The 13,406-nt window shown below is 34.6% G+C and overlaps 3 protein-coding genes across 5 annotated transcripts in view; 1 reads left to right on the top strand and 2 right to left on the bottom strand.

The window, feature by feature from the left end:
• On the top strand, positions 1-3,085 carry LOC111487004 (probable adenylate kinase 6, chloroplastic). Of its 2 annotated transcripts, XM_023134209.1 has the most exons (4): positions 5-473; positions 1,296-1,436; positions 1,843-2,115; positions 2,584-3,085. In XM_023134209.1, the coding sequence occupies exons 1-4, from the start codon at positions 135-137 to the stop codon at positions 2,725-2,727; spliced, it is 897 nt and encodes a 298-aa protein (XP_022989977.1). In that variant the 5' UTR covers positions 5-134; the 3' UTR covers positions 2,728-3,085. The 2 variants fall into 2 exon arrangements, with proteins under 2 accessions (XP_022989983.1, XP_022989977.1); XM_023134215.1 differs by lacking the exon at positions 1,296-1,436 and having other exon boundaries at positions 1-473.
• A 974-nt stretch (positions 3,086-4,059) lies between these two features.
• Positions 4,060-7,921, bottom strand: LOC111488076 (serine/threonine-protein kinase PBL27-like). Of its 2 annotated transcripts, XM_023135713.1 has the most exons (6): positions 7,751-7,790; positions 7,156-7,200; positions 6,834-7,033; positions 5,690-5,879; positions 5,181-5,572; positions 4,060-4,770 (listed from the first exon to the last, which is right to left on the bottom strand). In XM_023135713.1, the coding sequence occupies exons 3-6, from the start codon at positions 7,023-7,025 to the stop codon at positions 4,504-4,506; spliced, it is 1,041 nt and encodes a 346-aa protein (XP_022991481.1). In that variant the 5' UTR covers positions 7,026-7,033; positions 7,156-7,200; positions 7,751-7,790; the 3' UTR covers positions 4,060-4,503. The 2 variants fall into 2 exon arrangements, with proteins under 2 accessions (XP_022991481.1, XP_022991472.1); XM_023135704.1 differs by lacking the exon at positions 7,156-7,200 and having other exon boundaries at positions 7,751-7,921.
• Positions 7,922-10,243: 2,322 nt separating this feature from the next.
• The window catches only part of LOC111482595 (TBC1 domain family member 8B-like), an 11,820-nt gene continuing 8,657 nt past the window's right edge, over positions 10,244-13,406 (bottom strand). The window contains exons 16-18 of the mRNA XM_023128441.1: positions 12,973-13,118; positions 12,264-12,381; positions 10,244-10,680 (exon numbers count right to left, since the gene is read on the bottom strand). Coding sequence (XP_022984209.1) covers positions 10,534-10,680; positions 12,264-12,381; positions 12,973-13,118 — 411 coding nt within the window. The 3' untranslated portion in view covers positions 10,244-10,533. The remainder of the gene's footprint in view (positions 10,681-12,263; positions 12,382-12,972; positions 13,119-13,406) is intronic.

The raw sequence follows: 13,406 nt of genomic DNA, 5'->3' as shown, positions 1-13,406 counted from the left end.
GAGAGGAAGGGAAGAAAGCCACGGTTTGCAAAAAAAAAGAGACTAAAATAGACTTTTACTCGGCCACAACTTTGTTCAAATCGGAAAGCCTCTCCCCTTTTCTCTCTGTAATTCTCAATCTGCACCGCCTAATCATGGCGCCACTCTACCGCTTTGCCGGAGCGAGGGCGTCGGCGACGACCTTCTCTTCCTCCATGTTTTGCCGTTATGCTCTGTTGAAGGCCTTTTCTTCTTCTTCTTCTTCTTTGAAGTCTGAAGTAGACCTCAAATCGTCGATGCTGAGCGGGAGCTCTGCACCTTCACGCGGTGATCGTCCCACGGATAGGAATGTGAAGTGGGTTTTTCTGGGGTGTCCTGGGGTTGGGAAAGGAACTTATGCGTCTCGGCTCTCCAGTTTGCTTGGTGTTCCTCATATCGCCACCGGTGATCTCGTCCGTGAGGAGCTCTCTTCCTCTGGTCCTCTCGCTTCTCAGGTTTTTTTTTGGTTTCGTTTGGTTTTGTTCTGTTAAGAATTGAGAATTGTTCTGTTCAATTTCATCTGGTTTTTGGCTGTTCGTTAATTTTGTATTTGAGAGGGGATGCACGTTTAGTTTCTTTGCGTAGTCGGAAAATAGGGATCAAAATGACTAAGAGATCGAATTGATTATGATTTATGTGACGGCAACCGTGTCTTCTTACGGAAATGATCGTTGAAATAATGGGTCGATTCTGAAGTTGAAAATTGTGATCATGGAAGATGTTGTATCGAGCATCTTGTTTGGTTATATTGCATGTGGGAACCGAATAAATCCTAAATTTCTGCCCCTGAAAGAAGACAGAAATTCGTGAGGGTTACTATGAATCAGGCTTCTTCTTCTTCCTCTTTCTCTTGGGTACTGTTCTGTTCCCAATCTGAAGCAGTGAATCATGCCACATTAACGTTTCTAGCGATCACTTACAGGAATTGGACTGAAGTGATCTTTTGGCATGTCTCATGGTGTCATGACAGATTCTATGCATGTAAAAATTTTGTCGCCTACAATGGCTTCTGTTTATTCATGCGTGAATCTGGATTTGCATTATCATTTCGCTGATCCCATTTTATGCAAGTGAACGATTAATCCAATGCTATAAAATCCCTATAGTTTTGGAAAAAACCCACATCTTAACTAGTTAGAATTATTGACCATGTTGTTTTGTACATTGATTTACGGAAGTGAATTCATTCAGAATGACTACGATGAGTTAGAAGGAGAATTACCTTCACTTTGAAAGTCGATCGCAAGCCCTTTAATTCATGCCTCGAACTTTCGCAGCTTGCAGAGATTGTTAGACAAGGAAAATTGGTTTCAAATGAAATCATATTTGATTTATTATCCAAACGTCTTAAAGCTGGTGAAGCTAAGGGTGAATCTGGGTTCCTTCTTGATGGCTTCCCTCGAACTATTAGACAAGCGGTGAGATCTTTGTTGTATAAGGATTTTTTCTTTGTTTTTCAACATCATGACGCCTTTTGTATGGAATCTCAATTACAGTCTTGGCGAAATCTTTGCATGTTGACAAGAATAAATTCCGTCTCTTGGTGCTCTTCAAGGGATCAGAGCTTTTTATTTTCTGCAGTTCTCCTTGCAAATGAGTTTATATGATTAATGACTTTCTCTGAGACAAACGTGCAAATAACAAGGAACCTCTATTTATGTATAATATGGAAATGCTTGTTGTTGAACGAGAAATCTTTGATGACCCGTAATAAACTTTTCTTATTTTGATGGCAAAAGTTCATTAATTTCTTGTTCTTTTTTGTTAGCCTTATATGGGTCTATCATGCTGGCTCATGTTCATTTTTTTCCCTTTCATTTTCAGGAAATAATGGAGGGGGTGACTGATATTGATTTGGTGATTAATCTAAAGCTGCGAGAAGAAGCACTGCTCGCGAAATGCCTTGGTAGGAGAATATGCAGTGAGTGTGGAGGAAATTATAACGTTTCCTGTATTGACATCAAGGATAAGGAAGGCAGACCTGAATTATACATGGCTCCCCTTCTTCCTCCTCCTAACTGTGCATCTAAACTTATCACACGATCAGATGATACTGAAGAAGTTGTTAAGGAACGTCTCCGAATATATAAAGAAACGGTATGAGTTCATTACAAAATGTTTACTACCAATGTTTTCATGAATTAAATTACGCATTTCGTCTTTTAGACTTCAAGCACGAGCTCTTTGAAGACGGGAGGTAGTTTTGTGCATTTTTCATATTTGTAACTTCGTAACGAAGTCAAAGAATATGGATAGTTCCTCTGGTACTTTCTTTTTGCATGGGTGTCGCGTTTTGTGTGCGGTCACATGTTCGAAACAAAAAACGTTTACTCTGGCGGAGCTATTGACTCGCCAAGTGTTGCCATCCTTGTGTTATGTCATACAAACATGTCTGCATCATGTGGCTGATCCTTGCTACATTGTTCATCTTCACATTTAGTACTTTACGCCATTGATTCGATAATGCTTAATAAGAAATATTTTACGCCATTGATTCGATAATGCTTAAGAACATATATTTTACGCCATTGATTCGATAATGCTTAAGAAGAATCGTTCTTGCAGACTCAACCCGTCGAGGAATACTACCGTAGACGGGGGAAGCTATTAGAGTTTGAACTTCCAGGAGGAATTCCGGAATCCTGGCCGAAGTTGCTTCAGGCACTTAATCTGGAGGACCTCAACCACAAACAATCAGCTGCAGCCTGAAATATTGTAATGTATTGTGTGGTAAGTCAATATATCAAATATATTCTTTGCATTTGAAAACAAGTGCATATTGTTACATCTTTTTATTAGCACAAGTTGGAGTAAATAAAATGGTCAGAATTGGGAAGTGGGTAAACTCTTGTACTTCTGATAGAGTAGTTTTGCTTCCAAGTTAGAACTTAGAAATGTGGGCATCGATTGTGACTGTGCTTCAGAGGCACAAGTCAATCTGAGCCATTCATAGCAGCTAAAGTAGCTCCAGGATGTATTCTCTTTCATTGATATTTTGAAATTGTATTGAAATCAATGTAAAATGATTAAAGTTATAGTTTAAATATGATTTTGATTCTCAATTTTAGTTCTTTCATTTTGGTTCTTCACACTCTGATGTCCTTGTGACACTGCGCACCTAATAGTTCAAGAATGTCAATCTTTTCGAATTTTGTAAGCATCTTCATGGAGCAATTCTTAGATAGCAAGTACTAATTCTCGTTCTCCGAGCAAGCAAAGTTTTTAAGCTCAATTCCTTGCTGCTATAGCTAATCAGCAAGCCCAATTGACTTCCACGTTCGTAATTCTTTTAGTACAACAAATTTGAGATACGAGATTTGAGACTCCATCTTCAATGTATCAATGTAAAGAGTACGTGTCAATTACTATTAAGCTATGCGTTATTTTTTAACATTTTAAAGTTATTAATGATAAACTTTAACGTTTTTTTCAAATATTTTAAAAAACATAATTTTTTTTTAAAAAAAAACAAAACAAAATAGTTATCAAATGTAACCTATTAAAAAATTTCACCCAACTCCACCAACCAAACCAACAAAATAATAACTCAGCAATTAATACGTATCTTTTTCTTCCAAGAGAATCTGAATATTCATCTCTCCATTAGGTGTGAAATTCTTAAAATAAAAAATAATAGGAATACAGAAAACCGACTCAAAGATTATATTGTATGTTAGAACACTTAAGATAAGTTTACAATTTGAATAGTTTAACTAACTTGTAATATCCATTAACCAAATCCAATCCAACCCAACTCATACACACTCTTACTACCACATTGCAAAATGTGGTCGTGCCGATCCTGAGAAGTCGAGCAGGATGTGAGCCTATACTAATAAAAGGGAATTCATTTCATCTTGCCTGGACGGTTTTAACTCATTTTCAATGGCTTCAAAACATGTAATTACAGCGTCCATTTGAACTAATTAGAGCCTCCATCTCTCATTTCTACATTTGTTGAACTAAAAATAAACAATCTATCACAGAACCAAGTAAAATAAAATTAAAAAAAAATCATAAAAGCTTTGGAAACAAGGCAGATCAAGGGAGAAATTGTGTCCCATCTATTAGTTCTGCTCCTATCCTTGAAGCAGAGATCTATTTCTATATAGATACAAAAAAACACCAAGCTCAATTGTACATAAAGAATCTTGTGCAAAATAAACAGAAAGGAGAGGGGAGGTGGAGAAGCAAACGGATTGAAGCAGGCGAGGAAGAATAAATTATAAAAATTATCACAAAAGAATTAAAAGTTTTCTGAGGAGATCAAAACCTGGGAGTAGAGGAGGAGCTATCTGGTATGCAACTGCAGCTTAGAAGAGGTTAATAAACAGACACCATGAGACATGCCTGTGTACTCGTTCATTGCATCAGAGCATGGAAACATAGAGAAAGCTGAGAAGGGGTTATGAAGATTGCAACAATCAGATGATTAGATTTTGAACATATTGGTTGGTTTCATGCTAGTTTCTTGTCTGAACAAATTCACAGTTCTCTTCTAGAAGATCTAGGCGTGGACGAGCTACTGTGAGTGTTTTGAACTGTCTGGGATTCGGGATCGAATTTTTGGGAGGCAAGGTATGTCAGGGCTGTGACGACATCCGCAATAAGGGGTCGCATATGAGGCTGTTCCTGAGCACACATTGCAGCTACTGCAAGAGCTTGGTACAAGCCTCTGACTGGGTACTGTCCTTGGAGCAATGGATCAGCCATCTGCCAAAATTTCCTTCTGTCTTTAAATAAGGGGTGTGCCTGAGATGAAGAAAAGTAAGATTTTTCAGACTATGAATATATGATCTTCCCCATATTTATTATACATATAAATAACTATTCACGTAGGAAATCATATCATCTGACATAAATACATTGAAAATGCAGCATATTATATATTTACTAAGATAGAGCTCGAGTATCTGAACTGTAATATGCCAAGGAATTGACGGAAGAAAGCTAGATCCACAAAATTCAAAATCTCTAAATGAATACTCAAACAAATGACAGCAGACAATCATGGTTCAGCTTCTTACAAACAAAAAAATAATCATAATAATAATGTTGCTGCCTTCATGATCTTTAGAACGCATATTATACTGATGTAACAAAGAAAAATTGGAAGGCATGAACTGGATAACTGAAGATGAAAAAAGAGGATGGATTTCTACCCATGCTACCAAATTATGTTCCCCTGCGGCTCTTGAATTGTCAATCGCTTTTCTGCCGGTAATAATTTCAAGCAGAACGACTCCAAAGCTATAAACATCTGATTTTAAAGTGAGCTGGCCAGTCATTGCATACTCAGGAGCACAGTATCCATAAGTTCCCATCACTCTTGTGGACACATGAGTGTTATCCCCCACAGGGCCCAATTTTGCTAAGCCAAAATCGGATAACTTGGGATGGTAATCTTCACCGAGCAGGATGTTAGAGCATTTCAGATCACGATATATAACTGGGGGGTTAGCTTTGTCATGTAAATACTCTAAGCCCTTTGCAGCACCAGCAGCTATTTTCATTCTTGTATTCCAGTCGAGTCGTTTTTTATCAGGTGGAAGATCTGGCACAAGCATTTTATGACAATGTCATTACCTCAAAAGAAACAAGATTAAACAAGTATTCAGAAGGGTAAGATGACTGAAAAATGAAGATAATGGACAATGTGATAGATGCAAACCATGTAGATGGTCTTCCAAAGATCCCAATGGCATGTATTCATAAACCAAAAGTCTCTGATCACCATCCGCACAATAGCCAATTAAATTAACAAGATTTGGATGATGGAGTAGGCTTAACATTAGTACTTCAACGAGGAACTCCCTGTTTCCTTGTAGCCCATTTCGATCAAGTTGCTTGATGGCAACTACCTGTACTCAACAGATGAATAAAGATCAGAACCTTCAAGCACCACCCACCAAGGCATGTCCCAGCAACGAACGAGTGTAGAAATTCAAAACCGTGCAGTAATTTAAATAAAGGCTTTCAAACAAACAGTAAATTGTCTATTTGGTCCATTTCCTTTTTTCTTTAGATTTTGTTATCTGTGCCTTAGGTGCATGAGACAGAGAGAGAGAGAGTACACAACTTTACAGCTTTATTTTCCTTCCTATTTATTTAGTTAGCTATAAACAATGCCAAATCTTTGCCAGTAACTCCATTTCTATTGACGGTTTTCAGTCCAATACATATATTATGACAAATTCGCAGGCTCAAATGTCGAATGGATGATTTTAGCAATGAGTAAGTCAACAAAAGAAATTCTTTTTGCTAATCACTACATTTCTTCTGACAGTTTTTATAAGTATATTCAAGATACAAATTTCAATTGTTTCTCATAACGAAGAATGAATAATCATAGAATGATTTAATAATCTCAACCATATTTATCTTAGCTAGATCATCATAATGTTCAATATGAGCTGCAATAAGATCAATGGAAAGGGGAAGGGGTGCAAAGTTACTGCTAACATGCCAACTGAGCTATCTTCATTATGCAAATTACTGGCTGACGATAAAATAACAACATTGATACGAGTGAGGTCAGCTATATTGGTAAGAAATGTTTCCACGAAATTGCATCCTATGGCAAAAGATAGCTAAACATTTTAGGACTGTTCAATCTTGCAGCATATATAGCAGAGATACCCAATACCGACTTCATGGATGAAGAAATAAAGCAATAGAACATTAAGCTTGTGAAAACAAACTTGACTTAAGAACGTGTGTGTTGCGGAATGTGTCAAATGATGCGAGTTTAAGGTACTAAAAACTCGATCATTGTCATGTTTACCCCGTTAAAGAAAAGAAAACCTAAAATCTACCTGATGTATGCTCTCCAGTCGTCCTTTATATACTTGACCGAAACCTCCTTCACCTAAAAGACAGTCTGCTCTAAAATACTTTGTTGCAGCAGCCAACTCTCGGAATGAGAATGTAATTGTTTGTGCTGAAATCTGATCAGAACTTCCATCTTTTAGAGCCTCGTTCTTCCCATTAAACGACCCCTTTACCATCAATTTTTCTGCATATAAAACATAATGTTCAGTAAAATTTTTTGCAAAGGAATCAAAAGGAAATTTTGATAATTAAAATAAACGATCATCATTGAAAAAGAAATTACAGGTAACATGGAATGATTCTCACATATTTAATAGAACGGTAGGAAATGAGATCCATCATCAGCATTAGCTGCATTCATGAGAGACCAGAATACTTGCAAACAATAGGATTATTTTTCCCAAAAAAGAAAACAGGAAGTATTTTATGACAGTCTGATCTTAAACAAGATGACATCTAACAGTCCAACAACCCAAGATGAAAAGATTGATGCATGAACGGAAAAGAAAATCGAAATTGGAATTCTAAAAAAAAACAAAAAAAAAAAAAACAATCCGCTAAGAGAAATTAAAGTTTCAAACCATTTCAAAGAGCCTCCAACAATGCTCAACAGGGGGAAAAAAACTCAAGAACAAATCCGCTTTGTTTCACTCAATTCAAGCTGAAAACAAACCCGAATACCTCATGAACAAAAACAAGCTCGAAAAAACAAAGAAGACCCCATTCGAAATCCTAGTTAATCCCCCAAAATGGCAGGACCATTGCTATTGCCAAAGGATTCTAAATCAAAAGTTGAGGAAGCTAAAATCCGCAGTGTACATTTACATAAAAACTTCAGTAGATTCTCCAATTGAAGCAAATGGGAGCGAGAGATTACTGAACAATGTTCATAAACTTTTACCTGAAGTTGATGGGATCGGATCGTCTTCCTTGTGAACCTGCTGCTTCTTTTCCTTCTTATTTGAACTTCCAGAACAGAGAAACCATCCCATGGCGAATTCTCTCTCTCTCCCTCTCTGGTAGCTCACAGAGAGTATCACCGTAGTCCACAGAGAAGGTTAAAACTCAACACTCTTCCCTTCCCCGTATATATCTTCTTCTTTTCTTACCAGGCTTCTTTTATTTTTTATTTTTATTTTTTTCAGAAACGTCCTTTAATTTTACGGATTTTTGTTCTTTTAAAATTAAATTAAAAAAAATTAAAGTATAGTCTGATCAACCCTTAAATTTTATATTAAATTCATAAATAATTTATATAATTTGATAGACAAAAAATATTATAAACAAAAATCTTTGAAATATTAAATTAAAATGGTAAGTACGTGGAAGCTTCAAAAACCAGTTAGTCACAAAATTAAACTAAACTAGAATATAAAAAAATACACATAAAACTTTATTTTAATTGAATCAATTTTAACCTAAGCATTTTGGTAAATAAATCAATTTTTATTATTTACAAGTTAATTACAGTTAATATGCTATTAACAAAAAAGAATATATATATATATATATATATATATATACATTCATATAACATATATTTATTTCATAATTGTAGAGCTTTTGTCCAAATGCTTCATATAGTGACAAGAGAATATGAGGAGAGAATTATTTGTACTATTATTCTCAATTTTATATTCTTAAAATATAGCTTTACAAATAATAAGGTACAGAGATATTTCAGCCATAAATATTTATAAAAAATTTGTTCATCTAAATAATACCTTCAAACCGCCATAGCAAGGATTGAAAATGCTAAACCTGTAATTTTGACTTTCATTTAATAATAATAATAATAATGATGATAATAATAATATACATTATTTACGAAAATGACTTAAATGCATGCCTTATGATTATAAATAAATGTATGAAAAAGAAGAGCATAATTTATATCTTAGTCGAGCCAAGGAATTATTGAAATTACCATTACCTTATAGTTGCCGTGGATGTATCTCAAAAGCATTTAATCTCTGTTTTTTAATTACAAAAATCATTATCAATAAATAAATATATATTATAGCCAACAATTCAATTATTTTTAAAAAAATTATTTGTAATAATTTATATCCACATTTTTAAATTTTAAAGTTGGATGTATTTGTAAACTATAAGACCAAATTGCTACATAATAAAAATCATAGGACTTTACGATTAAATTATTACAACTTTTAAAATGTAGAGAATTATAACGTATTAAAGTCTATAAATTAAATTGTTACGCAAGAAAAAATATAAAAACTAAAGGTTAATTAGTCGTTATTTTTACACAAAGTTGAAAGATTAAAAATATCTCCATATTTAATTTGTACTTTTTATTGTTTATAATATGTAGTATAAAATATGTAATATGATCGGGAATCCACATAACACAATTTGCTGACTACCTAATCTCGAATTTTTAATACCTAGTCTCAAATTTTAAATACCTAATCTACCCCCCAAGAAACATTACTAATAAAATAACATGTTTGGTACGGTTGGAAGGGGGCTGGCTTTGGATGGGTCAAAATAGGAAACAACCTAATAAAAAACAATCGTCTGTACAACATTACAATAAAAAAAATATATGTTAAATTATAAATTTGGTTCTTATAATTGAGAGAAATTTAACCAATAAAATAAATATGAAATTTAACCAACAAAATACCACTAATACTTAACAATAATTCAAAATTCATTAAACAAAGTCTACTCAAAATGGTCCCCAAGTTCCAACCCTAAACTATTTTACTATAAATAGCCTTTATTAGACTCAAGCTGCAAATGGCACTGCCAACTGTTGCCAAATGGCAACAAACAGTGTTTTAGGTCACCAACCAATCATAGTACACTGAAACGTCACAGCCAATTGGGATGGTGCCTAGTTTTACTTTCAGCCGCTAACCTTTGAATTATGAGAAGGAGCATTCAATATGTAAAGTAAAAAGGCCGTCAACGGGGCAAGGCGTTATGGAGAGTCTACAACATTATGTTAATGTTATAATGTTGTAGAATTTAATTCGCTAATTTAGATGTCCAATTCATCCTCATCCTCATCCTGATCCATGTAGGAGTGTTGGATAAGATTGTACATACCTCATTTATTCACACGACACGTCCACCTCTTCTACTACATTAGGCTGTCAAGGTAACTCATAGACTATTCAATTCCAAATAGTCACACTATGTCTTAAACTCAATCTCTCTAATCTACTCATCTGGAATAAAATCATTTTAACCATCAAAGGCGAACCTATAACCATGATAATAATAGAAGATTTAGAGAGAATTAGTTCAATCCATGATTACCACCTACCTAGAAGGTAATAGTTTCTTGACAACCAAATATGATCAAGTGGTAGTCCCGTGGAATTAGCCTATATGCGTGCAAGCTAAAGAAAGAAGTAAGAAATTATGTCATGAAGGCCTAATTCAAAAGGCAGTTACTAAATAGGACCCATGACAAGATTTTTGATACAAAGATTGCACAATTATTATCCTATAACATAACGAACAAACAAAGAATCAACCAAAAAAAAGGTTCTACCTGATATTTATTTCTATGCTTAATTAACAAACGGAAAGAAACGAACCTTGAAAACTATTGCTTGAATTGATATACAGATACAGAAAATGCGACTTCAAGATAATGGTGAATTGGAATTTGTATATACTACGAGTACCATTTTCAAAATGCGAGTTTTACTCCTTGTCGTGGAGGACGTTGGTGAGTTTCTCCTCAACGCCTGGATTTTGTGCCTCTTCATCAGTAGTTTTTTTCTGGATTGTAGTTTCCTCCTCAGTAGTCTTGCTTCCATCATTTGGGTCCTCAAGATTGGATGGTTTTCCCTGTGGGGCATGGAGCGGGCATGACGTTAGATCATTAGGTTTGAAGATAACTAAAGGGGAATTACTTTTCGTTGCATCGAGTCCATAGATACGAACATACATGCATACTAATACACATTTGCAGTTGGGTAACTAGTTATAGAGTCTATTCATCTACCAAAATAATAATTGGAAAGAATTAAATTGATAGTCCGGCAATAAGAAAGTTTAAGTTCAAAGAGCAGATAACAAAGGATATTATTAAGGGTGGGGCCTCAGTTGTGCACCCCATGACCAATTTTGAATATGAAGTATGTCATTAAAAAAATTGTCTTCCCCAAACAACTCATTGAAGAACTTTGATGCCTAATTCAAACGACAAAGTCAAAATCATAAAGATTCCAAAAAGAAGAAGTCAAGTATATGGCAAGGACTAATCAGAACAAGCTTGTACATTCTTTCATTTTTCAATGAAAGCTCGATTTCTTATTATAAAAAACGAGAATAGAGGTTGGATATCAAAAGAGGTCTTTCTGATATAGAAATTGGCAGCTGAGTGCCCTTTCAGAGATTTTGTTCAATTAGGAGCTAGCCAAGGCAAGGTGGTTCAGTCGTTTCGTCCATTAGATCCATCCACTAATAATCAGATTCGCTCAAGCTTACGGAGACCTGAGCCAAGCTAAAGACTACATCCTTAAAAAAATTTGAAGTTTAATGTCCCCAAGAAGGTTAAGATGTTTCTATGGTCCCTTGCCTTAACATTCAAGGGAAGCTCCTAAAGATATTCCCCAATAACTATGTCCTCTTTTGTCTAAAAAAACACCTGAACTTATTGATGCCTGGCTATCAGAAGCCCTCACAGGCTGGTAGGATAAAGCTTGGGTTCTTAGGAATTATCTTCGTAAGTTACTGTGTGGCTTATTTGGAAAGGGAGAAATGAGATTAAAGAAAGAAAGAAAAAAAAAAACATCTTTCTTTTTAAATAGTATAAGTTAGCATCTTCATGTAGAACTCCACGGAAAAAACTATTTATTCTTTTGTAATCATAGTCTTACAATCAACCTTGTCCGAAAGGCTCTTCTTCCTTTGCAGCTCATTCGGGCAAACATTCTCTCTTTCCCAGCCCTTTCTTCTGCACTTATTTTTATACAACAGTCTATCAACCAAAAAGAATTTTTCTTTGATTACCAACAATTATTATCCTTTCTTGTAATTACATTTTGGCAGCTCCTGTGTTTTGGTGGTGGCCTGTGTTTTTGTATCCTTCCTCTTCTTAATGAAAGCAGTTTACTGAGAGAGAAAGTTGTGAATTATATATCTTATTTCATTTCATTTTACATTTTTAGAATTAAAGATAACATCTCTACTTTTATTTTCTTATTTTTAAAAGATGTATGAAAATTGAATAAGAAAAATTTTAGTACTTAAATTTACGGTTGAAGTTAATCAAGGGATTTCGTAAAATATGGGAATATTATTAGAGAGAACGAAATAGTCTTCAATTTGCAACTTTTTACAAGTCTATAAATTTGTAGTAAATAAGGATTAGATACTTCGAGGAGAATAAACATCTATAAAAAAGTAAGGGGAAATTAGGTGGTAACCTTGTTTTTATCACGCCAGCCAAACCCAAATGGTCGACCAAGCAAACCTATTTTTCTTGTAGGGAAGTCCTGTGCTGAATCCTGGCTGCTTCGTAATGAAGAGTCCGATGGCAAAGATCTGAAAAATAAACCCTCATTTTAATTTAAAATTTAGATTGATTTACAGAAGAAAAATGAGTGCAAAAAATAAATAAAGATCACAGGCTCGCCCCAAAAATGTTAGTACGAGTTTACAAATGAACACCTTTTCTTCTGCCATGTTTTAGTTTTTTATCATACTACTAACCCAAAATTATTTACCACCAACTTTATAGAAAGCCAAGATGATGGATACTAATATAGTAATAGTAATAATAATTTTAGGACACTTGGTCATATGAACAGTCTATGAGAAGAAATTATGGGGAAAAAAAAGAAAACCAATAAATTCTGAGACAAACTTAATAGAGCTACTGTTTCCCATAACTTAATAAAACCAATAAATTCTTTTTAGTTATTATAGAGGAGACATGTAGTTGATTGTTTGATGAATTGTTACAAAACGATGGATGAAACCCAAGAGCCAAAAAATGGAGTTACAAAAAGAGACTAGCAATTAAATATTCCAATTTAAACAAACTAAAGGACTTTCAATTCATTTTCAGAAACACTGATAAGCTGGAACCAGGGCGGCTGAGAAAGGGGATTTTAAATAAAGTTGATTACACACCTGGGAGAAGAATGCACAGATCTGGGGGAAGGCTGTGCTCTGAGTTGGCCAGATTGGTACTGTAAGGTTGCCTCCAGCATTGATTCTGCCATAACTGCTCTCTTCTCCATTTCTGCAAGTGCGACAGTAGCCTCTTCGTATTTTTCCTACACACACAGTCGTAGCATAAGATCAGACAGAAGCAATTGATCCAATAGCTCATAACCAGAAGTCTTCACCTAAACCTAATGCTGAATTTTAAATTTAAAACAAATACTACTTTGCAGTAAACACTGTCATAATACAACTACGGGATGAAAAATTAGAATCCTCTAACCTAATTTATGCCTTTTATTTGTCAAGGCTAAGCCAAACCTGTAGTTCATAGCTTATAAATGGAGTTAAATCCTTCAGTGATTATTCCTTCTTTTGTATTTTTTTTTTTTTTTTTTTTT

The sequence above is a fragment of the Cucurbita maxima genome, unplaced genomic scaffold (genome assembly GCF_002738345.1).
Source record: "Cucurbita maxima cultivar Rimu unplaced genomic scaffold, Cmax_1.0 Cma_Scf00001, whole genome shotgun sequence".
NCBI classification, from domain to species: Eukaryota; Viridiplantae; Streptophyta; class Magnoliopsida; order Cucurbitales; family Cucurbitaceae; genus Cucurbita; species Cucurbita maxima.
Note: the sequence above shows the minus strand (reverse complement) of the source record. Positions and strands in the feature narration are given on the sequence as shown.

Coding starts and splice junctions, on each gene's coding strand:
- LOC111487004 (XM_023134209.1), top strand. CDS start 135: ATGGCGCCACTCTACCGCTTTGCCGGAGCGAGGGCGTCGGCGACGACC. Junction 474..1,295: donor CTGGTCCTCTCGCTTCTCAG/GTTTTTTTTTGG, acceptor GAACTTTCGCAG/CTTGCAGAGATTGTTAGACA. Junction 1,437..1,842: donor CTCGAACTATTAGACAAGCG/GTGAGATCTTTG, acceptor TTTCATTTTCAG/GAAATAATGGAGGGGGTGAC.
- LOC111488076 (XM_023135704.1), bottom strand. CDS start 7,841: ATGGGATGGTTTCTCTGTTCTGGAAGTTCAAATAAGAAGGAAAAGAAG. Junction 5,880..6,833: donor GACTGGAGAGCATACATCAG/GTAGATTTTAGG, acceptor TGTTGAGTACAG/GTAGTTGCCATCAAGCAACT. Junction 5,573..5,689: donor TTTGGAAGACCATCTACATG/GTTTGCATCTAT, acceptor TGCTTGTGCCAG/ATCTTCCACCTGATAAAAAA.